This window comes from Scyliorhinus canicula, chromosome 21, assembly GCF_902713615.1.
Source record: "Scyliorhinus canicula chromosome 21, sScyCan1.1, whole genome shotgun sequence".
Taxonomy (NCBI): Eukaryota; Metazoa; Chordata; class Chondrichthyes; order Carcharhiniformes; family Scyliorhinidae; genus Scyliorhinus; species Scyliorhinus canicula.
The window spans coordinates 56,829,278-56,849,108 of record NC_052166.1 but is presented as its reverse complement, the minus strand read 5'-3'; the positions used below and the strand labels follow the sequence as shown (position 1 = coordinate 56,849,108).

General features: G+C 40.9%; 1 protein-coding gene across 1 annotated transcript in view; it reads right to left on the bottom strand.

Moving 5' to 3' along the window:
* The window catches only part of LOC119955682 (rap guanine nucleotide exchange factor 1-like), a 207,799-nt gene that overhangs the window by 95,858 nt on the left and 92,110 nt on the right, over nt 1–19,831 (bottom strand). Inside the window, 6 exon segments of the mRNA XM_038782122.1 lie at nt 8,344–8,847; nt 11,206–11,392; nt 14,700–14,832; nt 16,504–16,656; nt 17,237–17,325; nt 18,900–19,047. Of these exon segments, the coding sequence (XP_038638050.1) occupies nt 8,344–8,847; nt 11,206–11,392; nt 14,700–14,832; nt 16,504–16,656; nt 17,237–17,325; nt 18,900–19,047 (1,214 nt within the window).

Below are 19,831 nucleotides of genomic sequence, written 5' to 3'. Positions count from 1 at the left end.
CAGGAGGAGAATTCCTTATTTTATTCCCCTAAAACAGTGTCATGGGAACTACCAGCGCAGATCAGGTCACAAACTAAAATCTTGCCCAAATGACAGATTCACCTACAATGCAGACATTTCTCAGCATTTCATTGAATCGGCAACCTAGATAAAAGGGCTCATGTCCTTGACAAGAATACTGCCAGATAACATTTTGATTATGTTTTAGGAATTATGGAACTGCTAGGTCAAGTGATCTGCTGCGCAGCATTATGCAATTTAAAAGCTATAGCCGCATTGTTAAGCAGCAAAAACTGCATTCCTGTTGCTCTGGCAAAATGCTTAGAGGTTATTCTTGTTTTGATTAATAAGGGGATCAGGGGTTATGGGGAGAAGGCAGGAGAATGGGGATGAGAAAATATCAGCCATGATTGAATGGCGGAGCAGACTCGATGGGCCAAGTGGCCTAATTCTGCTCCTATGTCTTATGGTCTTATTCAACATGTTGAGTAAGGCTTCGGTTTAGCATCAATTTCATCCTTGATCACAGATCTGCCTCAGCACCTTGAATGGTTGGAAATGTTAAGTTTCAGCAATAACATTTAAAATCAAACTGCTGTAAATGCTGATTAACATTTTCAATTATTCTAGTCTAAAACTTCTAGTCTGCCAGATAAGTAGCTATTGTCCATGGTTGGTCAAGTTTGTAATTTCAGCATCCACCAAAGAGAAAATGTTGGAAAATCGCAGCAGGCCCAGCATCTGTGGGAAGAGAAAGAGCTAACGTTTCGAGTCCAGATGACCCTTTGTCAAAGCAAAAAGGCAGAGAAAATGGGAAATATTTATACTGTGGAGTGAGTGTGAAAGATGAGTCATAGCCACAGATACCAAGGGGAAAGAGTGCTAATAGCCACAGAAACCATGGGGAAAGAGTGCTAAAGGCAGTCCCCAGAGAGAACAAAAGGTGTGAAAGGTCAAATAGCAGAGAAACTATCATCAGAGGGTAAACTGTGACAGATGTAGATGTGGGGGGAGGGGGGGGGGGGAAGCAATGGGGAAAATGGGTAAGGAAAGGTCGATAAGCTGGGGGGGGGGGGAAATATATATAAAGAAAGTCAAGAAAGAAAAGGGTAAAAGACAGTTAAAATGGAATGGGATAAAACAAATGGGTCGAAGTGATGTAGAGCTAATGATCTGTAGTTGATGTTGAGACCAGAAGTGCCTAACCGGAAGATGAGATGTTGTTTGTTCCTCCAGTTTGCATTGAGCTTCACGAGACCATTGCAGCAGGCCAAGGACAGACATGTGGGCATGGGAGCAGGGTCTTATGTTAAAATGGCAAGCAACGGAAAGGTCAGGGTCCTGAATGCGCACAGACTGAAGGTGCTCAGCAAAGCGATCACCCAGTCTGTGTTTTGCCTCTCTGATATAGAGGAGATCACACTGGGAGCAGCGAATGCAATAGACCAGATTAAAAGAGGTGCAAATGAAACACTGCTTAACCTGGAATGAGTGTTTTGGGTCTGGGATGTTAAGCATGGAAGAGGTAACAGGGCAGGAGTTGTGTATGGTGGAGGAGTGGACTAGACTGTCTCGGAGGGAACGATCTCTGCGGAATGCTGACAGAGTGAAGGGAAGATGTGTTTTATCCAGTTTGTAATATCATATTGCTGAAATAAGGATTGATATTACACTAATAATCGGCAGCGGTATACACATATTAACTCTCAATACCAGAAACAAACAATTATGAATGAAATCTTTTTAATTCTCCTCACCATAATCACTTTTGCTTCTTTAAAAAATTAAAATTCACATTAATTCTCATCCTCATCTGATTTAACCCAGCTTCCGTTTCTTATTTTTCAATTTAAAAAGACAAGCCTTAATATCTTTTACATCCCATCTTGCCAATTCCCATTAGCTAGTCAGAGGTGTGCTGAAAATCTTTGCAAAAAGAGAACGGATTGCTGATTCAAAGGTCATTGATATGCCCAGGTTAATATAGGGACACCAAAACAGGAAGAAGCTCTGTTGACAGGTAAACCTGGTGACAACCCCAATCCCTGATGGAGCAAATTTGTGTGTAGCATTGTAGACGTACAAATTTTTATTTCAGCAGTGTATTTAGATCATCCGAGACTGTTAATGGTGGCTGATAGAAGTTGAAGTGTGACCCTGTAAGGGAACTAAATTGCAGCAAAGGTAGCAATTAAACCAGCAAGCCTCAGCAATCGTACAATTACAACGTTGCTAATTCATCGCTGTTATTTCAATCACATTCAAGCTTCTTGCGTATCCATCCACCCATGAGCTTTTCAATACTCACTGTTAATAGTATATTTTAAGAAAAGTTTAAGAAAAATTTGGAAAGTTAATCACATTTTTGTGCAGCCATTAAGTCCAAGGGATGGATCCACCATTGATGGTTGACTAGAAAGTTTAAAGATAATATCAAACTTTTTTAAAAGCATATAGTTGTGTAAAGACAGGTGACACATCAAAAGATTGAACAGAATACAAGGAACAGCAAAGAATGATTAAAAGATTAACAAGGAGGGACAAATTGGAGTACGTGAGAGAAATATAAAAACAATGTTTATAAAAAAAATTTTTAATTAAGGTGAGTGTTGGTCCCATAGAAAGGGAGTCTGGAGAATTGATAATGGAAAACAAAGCTGTGGCTGATGAATTGAGTAGCTATTTTGCATCATTCTCCACTATAGAGGATGCTAGTAACAACCCAGAAGTAGTTATAAACCAGGAAATGGAAGGGAAGGACGAACTCAGGAAAAGTAGCCATTAGAGAAGTGGTACCGAGTTAATTGTTGAAGCTGTGGGTTACCAAGAGCTGAATCCTGATGGACTTCATCCTGGGGTCTTAAAAGTAGTGAAATAGTTGATGCATTGATTTTAATTTTCCCAAACTCTCTAAATTTGGGGAAGGGATTGGAAGATGGCAAATGTAACTCCATTACTCAAAAAGGGAGGGAGACAAAACAAAAAACTACAGGCCAGTTAACTTAACATCTGTCATAGGGAAGTGTTAGAAGCTATTAAAGAAGTTATCAGGCAGAGTCAACATGGTTTTGTCCAAGGGAAATCATGTTTAACCTGCTTTTAATAATAAACTTATTGTCACAAGTAGGCTTCAATTAAGTTACTGTGAAAAGCCCCTAGTTGCCACATTCCGGCGCCTGTTCAGCAAGGCTGGTACGGGAATTGAACCTGCGCTGCTGGCCTTGTTCTGCTTTACAAGCCAGCTGTTTAGCTCACTGTGCTAAACTAGCCCCTGAATTATTGGAATTCTTTGAGGAAATAACGTGCTGTGGATAAAGAGGAACCGCTTGATTTACTGTACTTAGAATTTTAGAAGGCATCTGATAAAGTGCTACATCAAAGATTATTGCAGAAAACAAAAGCTCATGATATAGGAAGTATTGTGGCTAACAGGAAACAGTGTCGGCATAAATGGGTCTTTTCAGGTTGGCAAGATGTAATGTGCATCATAGGGATCAGTGCTGGGATCTCAACTGTTTACAATTTATATAAATAACTTGGATGATGAAGGGATTGAAAGGATGGGTGTTTGTCCAATTTGCTGCTGGCACGAAGATAGGTAGGAAAGTAGGTTGTGAAGATTCTTGGCAAGCAAGGGGTGAATGGTTAGCAAGAGTAGGCGGTACGCAGATTTGAGGTTACCATCAGATCAACCATGATCTTATTAAATGGTGGAGTAGGCTCGAGGGTATGTTCATATTTTTAAGCACAGTGCTCCCCACATTGGCTATGGAAAAACTCCAACTTGAAATAGCAAAATGTTCAAGATCCTTGCCTTCTGCAATCTACCTTTCCTGCCAACTGAAAACTTTATCTGCCATCAATCACCATTTTGCACCATTCTTCATAATAACCATAACTCAGCCATAACTTCATCATTAGTGCTTACCAAGCAAGGGCATATTCACTAATGAAAACAAAGTTTGACTTAACTACTAACTAAAGTAATTTATTTGTTACAACCTTCATTAAAACAATAAATGATTCAAAATACAACACACACATCAATGCATTTGCTTGCGAGTGCCTAAAGGTGCGTTAAGGCAAGGGAGACTACTTGTATTCCATGGAAGCGCTCCAGGTCCACTGCTACTGAAGAGCTTAAACAGGCAACTATCTCAAAGTAATGATGTTGGGGCATAGTGATGCTTTGACAGACCATTATAATGGGCTTGCTCTTCTTCACATTCCTATTTTCCATTTAGTTTTATATCTTCCTCAAATAGTGTTATGACTGCAGGTGGAGTGGCATGTGCACAGTGCCACACAGTGCCAAGGACCTGGGTTCAATTTCGGCCTTGGGTGAACATTTGTGTAGAGTTTGCACGCTTTTCCAGTGTCTGCGTGGGTTTCCTCCGGGTGCTCCGGTTTCCTCCCACAGTCCAAAGATGTGCAGGTTAGGTGAGGTTATGGGGTTAAGGGTATAGAATGGGGGAAGTTGGCCTTGGTAGGGCGCTTTTTCAGAGGGTCAATGCAGACCAAATGGCCTCCTTCTGCACTATAGGGATTCTATGGTCTACGGTGAGATCATTTGATTATTTTTCAATTGTTTGAGGAATATACCTCACCTATTAACAATTTTTAAACAATTCATAACATAACATTTGTTAAATTAATAGTTCCTAAGGGCCCATTATAATAAAAGGAATAGGTTAGAGCGATTTACAACAAGGGTGCCTACAGAAATGTCCAAATGTGCTTTTATTGAAAGTGTCAGTAATCTGTATGTCCACCCACGATATTCAAGAAACTTTAGCAGTAAATACTGGGGGGAAAATGAAATGAAAATCGCTTGTCACAAGTAGGCTTCAAATGAAATTACTGTGAAACGCCCCTAGTCGCCACATTCCGGCACCTGTTCGGGAAGGCTGGTACGGGAATTGAACCGTGCTGCTGGCCTGCCTTGGTCTGCTTTCAAAGCCAGCGATTTAGCTGTGTGCTAAAAGAGGAGTTTATTCATCAAGGTTACATGCAAGTTATTTCTTCTCAGATTCAACTTAGAGCAAAGCATATTTAGTTACTATAGCCATTAATTACTGTTGTTTAAATGCACGTGTTGTACTGTGGCGTTAGATCTGATCCAAGATGCAGTTGTAGGTTCTCTAAATGGGTGCCTTATACATTATGCATACAATACCATCCATATAAATTGTGATGGAGAACTACAATGAAAGGCAGAGACCTGTTGGTTGGAAAGTTTAGCACAGGGATGCTCAAAAACTGTCCGCAAAATATCTTAATTCATAATGCTACTAATGAACATACAAACATACGAATTAGGAGTAGGCCATTCAGCCCCTCGAGCCTGCTCCGACATTCAATAAAGACATGGCTGATCGGATTATAATTTCAATCCTGCCAACCCTGATAACGTTTCACACCCCTTTGTTAATCAAAGATCTAACTAGCTCTGCCTTAAAAATACTCAAAGACTCTGATCCAATGCCTTTTGAGGAAGAGTTCCAGAGACTCACGACACTCAAGAAAAAATATTCTCCTCATCGCTATCTTAAATGAGCGATCCCTTATTTTTAAACAGTGAGCTCTAGTTCTAGGTTCGCCGACAAGTGGATTCATTCTCGCCACATCCATTCTGCTGATACCCCTCAGGATTCTAAAGATTGTGATCAAGTCACCTCTTACTCTTCTGAACTCTGGTGGATACAAATCTAACCTCTTCAATTTTCCTTAATGATTCATAAACTTGGGATGCAGCATAAGGGGAAGTGCTGTTCCAGTCATAAAGCCTCAATACATTAATTCTTGTATGAACGTACATATGGACTTATGAATTAGGAGAAGTAAGCCATTCACAGCCATTTGGTAGGATCAGAACTAATCTGATCACGGCCTTTACTTAACTTTCCGGTATACCTCTATAGTCTTTGACACCTTTGTTAATAGTGAATTTATCTAACTGCCTTCCAACGACCCTTCCACACGACGCTCTGGGGAAGAGAATTCCACAGGCTAACACCCCGCAAAAAAATGAATCTCGTCTGTTTTGAACAGCCGATCACTTATTTTTAAACTGTGTTTATAATTATATTGTCTCTGATGAGGGGAAGCATCTTCTCAACATCCACCCTGTCAAGTCCCCTCAGGATCTTATTTGATTCAATCTCCTCTTTTTTTCCCCCCCAAACGCCAATGGATACAGGCCCAATCTGTCCAACCTTTGCTCATCAGATCCCTGGAATCAGTTGGGTGAACACTCTTTGAGCTGCTCCAAGTCCAATTATATTTTTTGAGACAAAAATTGTGCTCAGTACTCTATATACGGTCTCAGCAACACCCTGTACACTTGTAGTAAAGCTTCCCTACTTTTAGGCTCTATTCCACTTGCAATAACTGTCAACATTCCATTTACCTTCATTATCATTTGCTGTATCTGCATTCAACACTTTGTGATTCATGCATCAGGACATCAAGATCTCTCTGCACCGCTGATTTTCTATTCTTCCTGCCACATTGGACCTGTTCAGATTTTCCCACATTAGACCCCTCTGCCAACATTTTTTGCCCACTCACTTCACCTCATCATATCTCATTGCAGACTCCTTATGTCCTCTGCCTTAAATTAGTTGCCTTAGCCCTCTTCCAATTCCTGCTCATTTGTAGCAGTGCCATTTGTGAAACAAACTGCTCGGTTAGCTACATGGAAACCGTTGATAAAGTTATAAAGTTTTTGCATAGCCCTGGAAGCCTGGAACAATCTGAACTGAACAATTGGATGAAAGTTTTCACCATTTCTGTGCCAGACACAGAATGCTCATTACAAGTCATTGTTTAGTCTCTGAAGACTAAACACATAATTCCTTCATAGGGGTGGCTACCTCGCGCATCTCGAATTGTCCTTGAAACCGCTGCAGCGCATGTGGTGTAGGTACACCCACCGTGCTATTAGCAAGGAAAATTGAAGAATTTTGGAATTTAAAAGAAAAGTGATCAGAATGAAAGTAATGTATGTTTCTTGGACTTCAGTGAATTGGGACAGAAAAGCAAGGCAGTTACCAAGCCCCTGCACCCTAACTCTTCTGACTCAGGGCAGCACGGTGGCCTAGTGGTTAGCATAACCGCCTCACGGCGCCGAGGTCCCAGGTTCGATCCCGGCTCTGGGTCACTGTCCGTGTGGAGTTTGCACATTCTCCCCGTGTCTGCGTGGGTTTCGCCCCCACAACCCAAAAATGTGCAGAGTAGGTGGATTGGCCATGCTAAATTGCCCCTTAATTGGAAAAAATAATTGGGTACTCTAAATTTATAAAAAAAAACAAACAAACTCTTCTGACTCATTCACGAGTTATGAATATACTTTGATGAGGAATATCATCACTAACCACTTGGCTTATTACATAACTTATTAGAAATTTGAGAAACTCAGGCAGAAAAAGCTACAGATTTGTTCCATGAATAAGTAACTGCCCCTTTCTTGTGGAACAAAAAAAACTGCCCAGGTAGTCAAGCTGTTTTTGTTGAACACAAAGGCTCCTCTTACAAAGGTAAAACAATGGATAAATTGTGCAGACATCAGACATGTCCTAACTTTATAATGCACGCTGACATTCAAGAGATCCAGATAACAATCTGACTACTGTGCATTGTGTTTTTTTAAAAATTCAGGTTTGAAGTGATCACAACACCTTTGAATACACTGCCAAGAAAGACACTTTAGGATTTGGTTCAAATTTTACAAGTTTTCCTGTTGAATGCCATTAATTACTTCAGGATTTTCAGTGCCACAGCCAACTGGAGCTGTTGCAGCAATCTACAGCTGAATACAGGATGCTGCTATGCCAAGGCAGGCTGACATAATACCAGCTGACAGAAAGCATTTTACTGTATTGTATTACTACGGAGATATCAAATATTGCCATTCAACGGCACCACCAAAACTACTGTAAAGCATAATGCTACGTTCAACTATTCATATTCTAAGAACTTGAGCAGTGAAAATAATCTCCTGGGGTACAATGATAGACTTTATCCTTCCAAATTTGGCTCATATTTAGAACTAGCATTTTTAGCTTTATAACACTCAGTTATACGTCCATCAATGGGGGTGGCAGTAATGGCAACATTCCAAAATGAAAATTAAATGAATATTACAGGGTGTACATCACTACCAAAACATGCTTCCTCTAAAGACCAATGTTAGCATATCCACTCTTGGGAAGCACTGAAGCCAGAAGTATAGGATGTCAACTGTACATCACATTCAATACAGCATTATAAAATGTTATGTTTTAACAAAACAATTACACCACAGATGCACATTTTTATTTGGTCGCAAAAGTAAATACTCACTTTGCCTTTTCTTTTTCTCTGGAAGTGGCGGTGGTTTCTCTGGTACTCCTGCTAATTCGGAAACGTCAATGCCTGGGAATCCAACTGGAATCGATGGAATGCCTTGCTGCCTTGGTGACACTACTGCAAATGGAGAAAGCTGAACTGGGACAACAGAATTCAGCATGTCCTCCTCCGAGATATTATCGTACTGCGATGGAAGCCTCTCATACGAGACCCTGGAGCCTGTACTATCTGAAGCTGCACTCCGACGCTTCTTCTCTGGTAAAGCTGGCGGCATTTGCAGAGGTGGAACACCAGTTTGTGGCACCTGCCTCCAGTCAGGCACAGGTTGTGAAGTACAAAGAGGTGATGTGAATGTCTGCCCAGGAAGAGGTGAACTGGATTCTACTGCTGACTCTGGAAGTGGGCTTAGCATGCCAGAAATGTGCTGAGGAATCTGATCAACGGTCGAAAGGTCCTGATGCAGGAAATCATAATCAGGGTCATAGCTTTCTGGATTATCTGGAAGGCAAAAAAAATCTACAAGAGTGAAATGCAGCCTGAAACACAACTAACTTTTAACTCCGCAGCAAATAATTACTCGGGAATAAATCACTGAGTTGACAGTAATATTAATTAAAAATAGAAAGTCTTTTGACAATTCAAGCAATTGAAACCCTGATTTCCAGCATTGTCTACTCTCTCAGGTGCAAAAGACTTCTCTGTTTAACTTCATTTGTCTTATTTAGAGATGGATTTGTTCATTATTGGAAAGAAATACAGACATAGCTCATCACTCTTGAATAGAGTCTACTTGCTGACCAAATATGGAATAATATTGGCCAAGAACAAGCTTCAGTGAACAGACTATTTTCAAAGAAGTGCTTGAACACATGAATTGCTATTCAGAAGTGAATGAGTCAGTATTTTGATCATTTGTTGCACCTCTATATTTATTTTACAAGATTCTAGGTAATACACCATAGGAGTGACACCAATGTATTTGAATTAACATGTCAGGCCAATCCGCCCAATGGTCTAGTTCAGTGTATATGCTCCACACAAGTCTCTTTGCACTGTATCTAACCCTAGACATCTTTTCCTTTCTCCCTCATGTACTTATGTGGCTTTTGTTAAACACAGCTATTCGATTTGCCTCACCTATTCCTTGTATTAGCAAGTGCCATATTTTAATTACTCCCTGCTTAAAGAGGCTTCTGCTAAATTCCTTATTTATTAGTGACTCACTTATACTCATTGCCCTTAGGTTTGGAAGTCACCTTCCCCACAAGTGGAAACATTTTAACATCTGCCTTTTTAAATCTCAAAATTTTAAAGACCTCTACCTGGTCACACCTGAAACCTTCAGAAAAGAGCCGGATTCTGTCCAGTATTTTCTGATTCTATTCTTGTATTATCCTTGTAAATTCTTATTGCACTTTCTCCAGCGCCTCTGTACCCATTCTTGCAACATTGAGGGTAGGGCAGAGTTCTGGTCTCTAAATTTGGTCTAACCAAGGTTCTTTAGTAGATAACAGTTTATCTACTTTTCAATTCTATTCCTCAAAAAACAAATCCCAGTGTTTTGTTTGCATTTTTAGCAGCCTTGTTAACCTCTGTTGCTACTTTTAAAAACTGGAAATCTGTAACCCGTTTACTCCTATACTCAATTTATAATTTTATTTCGCTTGTAGTATTTGCGTGTTACTTTTAGAAAGTGCACTTAATATCTGTCTCTAATCAAAACTCATTTGTCACTTATACACCCATTCTGCAAGTTTACTAACATCTTGAATTTTGTCACCGTATTCCTCAGTACTAACTATACCCCCAATTTGGTGTCATCTGCACATGTTGAAATTGTATACCTGTTTCAGGTTACAAATCTTCAATGTAAATGGAAAGGATTCCCATGGAACACCACTTCCCACCTTCTGTCAGTCTGACTAAATACCTTCAACCTCTACACCCACAGTTTTCAATTTTGTAACCAGCTTACTGCCCACTCTGCTTATCAACATGGTCAGGGCTGGGGAGTCAGCTGACATGTGCCTCTGATCGTCACATCCCAAGAATCACAGAATGATACAGTACAAGAAGGGGTGTATATTTGGGTTGGGGGTGGGATGCACGAGGGTTGGTGGGATGGGCTCCACTGTTAATCACTAACCAATGTCAAAAATTAATAGCTGGCCTATACCAGCACACAGCAGGCTCAAATCTCCGACACGGAGGACAACATCGAGGAGCCCAGGGAGCGGAATCTGTCCATCCGAAATTTAAAATTCCCGAGCATTTGCTGCTCATCTGCAGGGTCAGGACTCCCTTTGGTCAATCACCTTAAATCTGCCTCCTCTGATAACTGATCATTTGCCACCGTAAATAGTTTCTCCTAATTTACTGTCAACAAAACCAACTCTGAATGTATGTCACATAGACCACTGCAAGTAAGTCAAGCATTTTGCCAAGGAGTTTAAATGGCGGGGTACATAAAGAAATGATACCCACTATGAACTCCTTTCAATTTACCTCCAAGCAGTCAGCTCAAAAGCAACTATGCTAGCACCCTACCTAGGCCCACTCCTCCATCCTACCCCTGTAACCCCCTAACCTGCACATCTTTGGACTGTGGGAGGAAACCAGAGCACCCAGAGAAAACTCTCATAGACATGGGGAGAACGTACAAACTCCACGCAGACAGTCACCCAAGGCCGGACTCAAACTCAAGATTTCTGGTGCTGTGAGGCAGCCGTGCTAACCACTGTCGTCCCATGCCTTGCAAATGGTAGAAAATACATTGAAAGAGGTAAAGGGACAAGCACGAGCAATGCAGCAACACAAAATTAATATAGTAAACTGATTTTTCAAATAATATCTTACCAAGTGTTTCACAACTTGTGTTCTGTGAACACTGCCCACTATCATTGTCTAATGAGGATAGCTGTTCATCTGATTTGCTCAGCTTTCCCATGCTGTTGCAGGGAGACACCCGTGGCGATTCCCCACCATAGGAATGACTGCCACCAGACAGCCGCCTTTGCAGATAGCAATCCAAACCGTCAAAGTCCTAAATATAAGACAGTAATTATTTTTATGACATCTTGACTGTGAAACAGAGACACTGTGATGCAAGGTAACTAATTTGCTCTCATGTGCACCTGCAAAATTTGCACAAGAAAAACGAACAAACCTTTAATGTAATTACAGAATTCAAGTATTACTTAATTACACACAAGCTTAAGATGTGAACGATGCATAGGTGGAACTTGACTGGGTTGGTAGAGGAGGTTAAGGGGATTCTTAAAAGGCGGGAGGAGAGAGAGCAAGAGCAAGAGGCGAGAGTCTTTGTATAAAGTGTTTTTTTTTTTCAATTGTGGTTTTTTTTTCCAATTCCAATTAAGGGGCAATTTAGCATAGCCGATCACCTACCCTGCACATCGTTTTGGGTTGTGGGGCGAGACCCGCGCAGACATGGGGAGAGTGGCAAACTCGACATGGACAGTGACCCGGGGCCAGGATCGCATCTGGGTCCTCGATGCTGTGAGGCAGCAGTGTTAACCACTATGCCGCGTAAAAAAAGTGTTAATTGATGGAATCGTGTTAAAGAATGTTTGTTATGGTTCACGTCTGTTATATTCTTTTGTATGAAAGGTTACAAATGTAATAAAAATCAATTTTTTTAAAAAAGATTCCTGTTTGTGATTCAGTCCCTCCCAATTTTCCTCCTTGAAGGTCTTTTTTCGGAGGGTAGATGCGTTAATCTCTGAAGTTGTGTGGGCATTGTAGGTGCCGAAGGTGAAGAGGGCTCTGTTGCAAAGGCAGAAAGGGGGGCTGGCACTCCCGAATTTGCTGCATTCCTATTGGGCAGCGGGTACTGCGGGTCAGGGACATATTTGCGGAGGGGACATGTTTGCGGGTTTAGAGGAACTGCGGAAGAGCTACCAAGAGGGAGTGAGTTCAGATATCGGCAGTTGCGGGACTTTGCAAGCAAGGAGCTGCCTTTGTTCCCTCAGGTACAGAGTATTCGCTTTTGGAGAAAATGTTGCTCCCAGATGATTGGGGACATGTATATGGGTGGTTGGGAGAGCAGGGCACGGCCTTAGTGAAAAGGATCAAGCGGAAGTGGGAGGAGGAGTTGCAGAGAGCGAGAGCGAAAGCGAGAGATAGGTTGGGGACTTTGGTGCAAAGTAATGCGCCGAGTGAACTCACCCTCCTCCTGCGCAAGGATGAATCTTATACAATTTAAGATGGTGCACTGAGTTCGCATTTCCAGAAGTAGTGGACAGGTGCCAGTGGTGTGGGATGGGGCCAGCAAACCATGCCCATATGTTACAATAATAATCTTTTGTTATTGTCACAAGTAGGCTTACATTAACACTGCAATGAAGTTACTGTGAAAAGCCCCTACATTCCGGCGCCTGTTCGGGTACACAGAGATAGAATTCAGAATTCTCAGCTGGTTCGGGAATTGAATCCGCGCTGCTGGCTTGTTCTGCATTACAAACCAGCTGTCTAGCCCACTGAGCTAAACCAGTTCTGGGGGTATGAGGAGTTGAAGAGCTTTTGGGAGGCAGTGCTCAGGAACCTATCAAGGATTGTAGGTGCCGAGATGAAGCTGGACCCTATGGTGACGATCTTTGGGGTGTCGGAGGTACCAGGGCTGCTGGAAGGGAAGGGGGCCAATGTTGTGGCCTCCGCCTCTGATTGCCCAGTGATGGATACTTTTGAATTGCAGGTTGACCATGCCACCGGGTCTTGCGGGATGGTTGGGAGACTTGCACAAGTTTCCTAGGTTGGAGAAAATCAAATTTGCTTTAAGGAGGTCGAAGGAGGGCTTTGAGGTATGGTGGAAGCTGTTCATGGCTATATTGGAGGAGCAGTTTGTCATGTGAGTGGGGAGTAAATGTACAAACTCTGTTAGATGTTAAGGCTGTGAATATATTTGGAATAAAATATCTTTAAAAAAAGATGTGAACAGTGAATGAACATTTGTGTCAAACATCTTTTAATTAAAAATATATTACAGTACTTAAGAGCTTTACATGACTCAGAATACAATGCAACCACTGTGCAAAGTGATATTAATGATGGTTTATATCTGAACCAGAGGTAAACGTTTACAGCAGCACTATCGTTGTCTGGTAATTACAGATCTGTATCTAATTTGTTTTCCCAAACTATTGCTCGGAGATGAATCTTCCTTTGAGATTGCTTATATTAACCATTGAAATTTGCAGCACAGCGTGCTGCCATTTAAGGGGACAGTGGGAATAAGGCACCGAGATCAAGGATCAACCATGATCTTGGTTTCAGACAAAGCTCGGCACAACATCGAGGGCCGAAGGGACTGTTCTGTGTTGTACTGTTCTATGTTCATATTGAACGGTGAGCAAGCTTGAAGAGTCAAATGACCACCTACTGCTCCTTGTTTCTATTCAGCCCAGTTTGTCTGCACTGATCCCTTTAATAGTTATATTGCCTTTTCAGACAATCACTTCCTATGGCATTCCATGCTTCATGTCACTCTATTAAAAGTGGATTCCTTCTCATGTTTTGCTCCAGTCTGACAATTTGAATCATGGCCCCTTATCACGGACTCTCCACCCAAAAGGAACAGTAGTTCCCTATTCACTATCAGAATTTTTAATTTTCTCTCCGCATTCTCCATTTCAATGGAGAAGAATTTTATATCTCAAATCTCTCCAATTAAATGCTGCGTTCCCATTTCCATCATTACCCTCTGTGGGTTTAATCCCCTTTTCATGATGAGGACCCAACGTTTCACAGTATTGAAACTGTGACCTAGTAAAAGATGATATCACAGAGTTGCGTTACATATTAGTGACTTCAGAATTGATGAAAAAAGCTAGAATTCTCCGGTAGTTGTGATTCACTTTTCCCGGCGGCAGCACACCGCCCGCCAGCAGGTTTCCCGATGATGTGGGGTGGGAACTCCCATTGACAAGCGATAAGAGGATAGAATCCCGCCGCCCTTTAATGGTGCACGACCGAGAACATGCTGCTGGGGAACCAGAGAATCAAGCCCATAATGAACTACTAGTGTTAGGTAGTTTAAACGATTGAAACACTCAGGCCGTGGCAAATGCACTTAAATATCTTTTACTGCTAGACATGATATCACCAGCATCAAAGGGAAATAACCTTCTTTAGTTTGTCAAACATCCTCATGAACTGTTCAATAAGAGAATCATAGCATAATGCACTTCTGACACCACCCACATCTAAAATGAATCAGTGCATGGCCAGTTGCTGGTTACAAATTTGGATTCCGTAACTGCGTGCCCAAGTTAGTTGATCCATTTACCCCATCTGCTTCAGCCCCCAACTACAAATCATAAGAGACTTTTCCATACCTGTTTGGTATTAGGTAAACTAGAACCACTGGCAGCTCGACTCATGGGAGGCACCACTGCCACTCTAGTTGGGGAAGGTGCAGACTGCCTCTTCTTAGGTGGTAGGGGTGGTAAAATTGGAGAAATATTACTGCTGCAAGGCAAAGAACATCGGTGATTAAAGATGCAATATTCTGTATTGCAAACAAATTCATGCAGATTTAGCAATACAGCAGTAAAATGAATTGTCAACTGGAAATAGAAGGATCTTCGTATGACACCAACAACAACATTTTAAGTCACGATGAGTGAATTGCAGAGAATTAGCTTTGTTTTTAAAAAGTTTGAAAAGGAACCTGTGGGCCTTCTTTAAACACCACTGATCAATATACAAAAATAAAATGCCATTGGATTGATTACCCAAAATACAGTATTGAGAAAGGTGCCTTCAATTGGTGAGAATTTAAATCCCTGCAGGTGATGCGCTGACTACTTCCACAAACAGGCATACACAATGACCAGCACCTGCTCTATGAGATACAGCAAGAAACATGCAATAATATGTACATGCACATTATACTATTAATACTAGTCATACATAAGCATGCCATTTGCTTTTCTATTCGCTTGCTGTACCTGTATGCTAACTTTGTGTTCCTTGGACAAGTACACCCAATTCAACATTTGAAAGCTTCACATCTTTTAGAAAACATTATGCTTTTTAATTCTGACTTAAATGAATAACCTCAAACTTCCCCATGTTATTGAAGTACATTGTTAGGCAGCCCTTAATAAAAATTCCACCATTTTCCTCTGACAAATGTCAGGCTAACTAACTGTCCTGTAGTTTCCCGCTTTCTCTCGCTCACGTCTCTGCTATTCAAAAATGGATTTGTTAACTTTCGAACCTCAAGCATTGTTCCAAAACCTAGGAAATGTTGGAAAATCATCAGTGCAGCCATTGTCGCTGCCTCATTTAGAACTCCAGGATGTAGGCTATCAGGACCTGGGAATTTGTCAGTTTTTAAGTCCCTCAAGTTTCCCAGGCTTTTCCTACACTTTAAGTTCCTCACTCTTATTAGCCTCTTATACACCTTATTTCTGGCATATCATTTTTTCCAATATGAAGGCAGACACAAAACGTGTTTCATATGTCTGCCATCTCTTAATTCCCATAATAATTTCTCCTGTCTGTCTGAGAAACCAATACTTCCTCCAGTTCTCTCCTTTTTATGTACTTGTGAAAGCTCTTACAATTCTGTTTTATATTGCTGGCTAATTTATTCTATGATGTGGAGATGCCAGCATTGGGCTGGGGTGAGCACAGTAAGAAGTCTTACAACACCAGGTTAAAGTCCAACAGGTTTGTTTCAAACACTAGCTTTCGGAGCACTGCTCCTTCCTCAGGTGAATGGTCCATTTTCTTACTAATTTATTCTAATTTGATATTTTTCCCTTTTAATCAAAATTTTGGTTATGCTTTCTAAAACTCTCTCAATCCTCGAAACACTATTCTTCACAACATTATACACCTCTTCCTTTAATATAATCCCATCCTTAACTTCCTTAGTAAGTCACAGATAGATTTTTCTTGCTGAGCTTGTGATTTCTGGTCCAACAGTCCCATCATTGTAAAACATACCATGGATAATGTCACAAGAGATACATCGTTACAATGTCATGGTAAGCTGGTAAGTAGAGATTTATGATGAGTGGCATTAATTTAAATCATTGCTCCCTTAGACACCCTTCATTTTAAAGGATTGACTTCTCATTGGGGAAATCATATAAAACATTAGGAGGGATTGCCTCTTTAATTAATTACCTTTGTTCCATGATGCGAATACCAGGCAGTGGCGGTTTTGGTGGGGCGCATTCGCCATCCACAGAGTCTGGAAGTATCTCCAGGGATCTTGTCATTGGAGTGGTTTTAGTCAGAATTTCCTTCTCCCTGTCAGTCAGTGGAAGCTCTGTTGTACTGCAAGAGTCAAGCCCCAGATCAAGATAATTAGTTAAACGCCACCCACGATGATGGGGAGAACGCGCAAATTTCACAGACGCACAGTAACTCGGGGCCGGGATCAAACCTGGGTCCTCTACGCCATGAGGCAGCAATGCTAACCACGGCGCCTGTGTTGCCCCCTCCTTTTGCATCTGATTTAATTAATCTGTTAATCTGCAGGTTAGCACAAAAACCATGACTGTAAAACCCAGTGATGCCTATCAGATCAGGAAATTCACCATGTGTACCTAGCCTGGTCTACGTGAAGACTCAGGGCAATCAAAGAGGGCAGAGAAGTAAAAATCTATTAAAAGTATTTCTGCAGTACTCAAGGAGAAATATACCCTGTAAAGTTCAAAAATCCCTTGGATATTATATTTGCGGCAAGATCAGCATATTCCATTACATATAACATAGTCCTAAAGCATTGTAACATTGCAAAATATTTTTTTAAAACAATTTTTGAAGCAGACTCTCTCATTTATATGGCAAATCAAGTGAAGATTTGATCTGTTATTTATCTATCTCAAATGATTTAGAGGGAAATAATTCTTACCTGTCAGTTTTAGATGCTGGTTGGCTGGGTTTCACAGGAGAGGTTGGGGATGGTTGTTCTTGCTTCTCTATTGTCAGTTTCACAAGCTCCTACACAAAAGCAAGCAGAGCATCGTACAATTGATTATTTCACGTGCTAACAATTGGAACATTATGCATTAAGACAAATCAAAATCAAGATACACAGGAGCAATCTAATCAATAGATAGCTGTCTAAACTTTGGTTCATTCCGCTGTTACACCCAGATGGAAATTTGCACATGAACCTCAAAGCACAGAAGATTTACACACCTATAGAGTCAGCAGCCTAATACAGTTTTTCTACAAAATAAGCAATGCCAAAATCACAACACTAGGGAATGGGGACACCAAGTGTAGGGATACACCAACCACAAACATGATCAGTGGGTTTCTTCCATTGTGATTTGCCAGGTTATTTTACCTCATGTAATTTCAAAATATACTCAAATTTTATCAAGCACATTTTCCAGTAATATTTACAAGATTATCAGATATTCACACTTTTCCTTCACAAAGTAGAACATTAAATTTGCTGTAGTCTCTCCTCTCCCATGGACCATTATTTAGCCATGTGTGGGGAAACGGTAAATGACAGGACATCATGACAGAATGGAGGCAAAGTGCTTTCCCTGCTCCAAATAGGAAATCAGTACGTCACACCAGTATTCACTTTACAAATTGCGGTTTCCAGGGTTTATCAGATTTGTCCAATTCTCAAATTCACTAGGTGGAGGAAAAGTGGAATTTACCCAACTATACAATATAATATCCAATCCACTTTCTTCCTCTTTTAGTTGCAATGAAGAGTCAAACGGACTCGAAACGTGAACTTGGTTTTCTCTCTCTCTCTCTCCAGATGTTGCCAGACATTTTTCAGAGTTTTTCCAGCATTCTGTTTTTGTTTCCAATTCCAGAATTCGCAGTATTTGGCTTATTTCAGTAGGTGCACAATCTGAAATGCCAATTAATGCTTCTCATACTAAGACACTCTCAAGTGGGTTGAAATTCACGCTGACGCTCACTTTTCCATTGTTGTCTTAAAATTTCAGTCGGTTCACTTTGTTGATTACAGTCCATTCATATTTTCAAGGGAGAGCAGATTCAACGTGTTGGAATTAAACATATAATTTTAAAAGTAATTCACCTATGACAATTTAAATGTACACAATTGAAAAGTCAGCAAAACCTATCCATAGGTTTATGGCCTGAACGCAAATATAAGAAAGGAAAAAATGTGCAATCCTGTCGCGTCATATTGTAAATTCGGGTTAAATAGACCATTTTACAATTTCCTTTCTTTTACAGGTATGTTGTTTAAAATTTATAGAAAGAACAAAATCTTTATTTCAATTCACATCAAATAAAGTGAAAGGGCTTCCGTCCACAATTTATGCAGTGAACAATCAATCTCTGTCCTGCTGTTGTGGGTGCTGTTCATATGGGACCACAGGGAAATTTAGAGAGAGCTGAGAATGACACAAATTAATCTGGCCGAGATGTTTTGTGGCACTCAGATTAAAATGGCGGCGGACAAGAAAAACAATTACTCGTTCTTCCACCTAGCACCCATCCCCACAGCTTAATGAAAGGCGGTGTCGGAAAACAAAACCAGGGGTTTAGATGGTCCAAATTTTTGTACATACCTTTACTCCATCAAGCACTGCCTTAATCATCGCCATGACCCTTTCCTTGTCATCTAGATTCACACCTTCTAAAATAACTTGATCAGACCAGCGAATCAGATTGGCCAGGCTCTGATATACCTGATTTAAACAGGATGTAATGGCTGAGCTGGAAAAGAAAGAAAATACAAGTAACTCTGCATCTACTTTACACTCCACTCTCAAACGATTTAAAAGAAGCCAGCCGGCAGTTTACAAAGCAAAAAAAAACTGCAACTGCTGAAATCATAGCAAAACCAGAAAATGCTGGAAACATGCAATTGGGCCAGTCAATATCTATGGAGGGAACAAACAGATTAACCTTTCAGTCGTACAGTCCTTTATTGGAAGCGGTTCAAATGAAGAATTGTACACCAGAAGTATGAACTCATCTTCTCACCACAGGTTTTGACTAGCCTGATGTGCATTTCCAACTAGCAGGTCACCAATCTCTGAGCCCTTCACCAACAGCCACCTGTTGAGAAATTTAAACCAAGCACCTGCTGAAAAGAAGCCACTTTTCTTTTTTAAATTTAAGAATTATGAAGCAGCAGATTTGCATTGAAATCACCCTGAAAAAATGGAGAAAACAGCTCCACGCGGGTATACTGCGTGTTAATTCTACCCATTCATCATCTTGGTTGATTGATTCTTTCTCTGTCCTTCTGATAATAGTGTAACCCAAGTCCTATGCTTCACAGAACCTAGCACACAACTCTGTCCTGTACAGTTACAATGGCTCGATGTGCCTCATCTAATCATGTCTGGATTTTGTATCTGGTTTAAAAATTCCTCTAAACCCTTGCCTCATCGTATTTGGGAAACCCCCGCCACCCACACGTCCAGCTATTAGCCTCCATTTACGAACGCAAGAGACCAGAACGGGAATAACCCCCAAGCTACTAGCTGCTGAA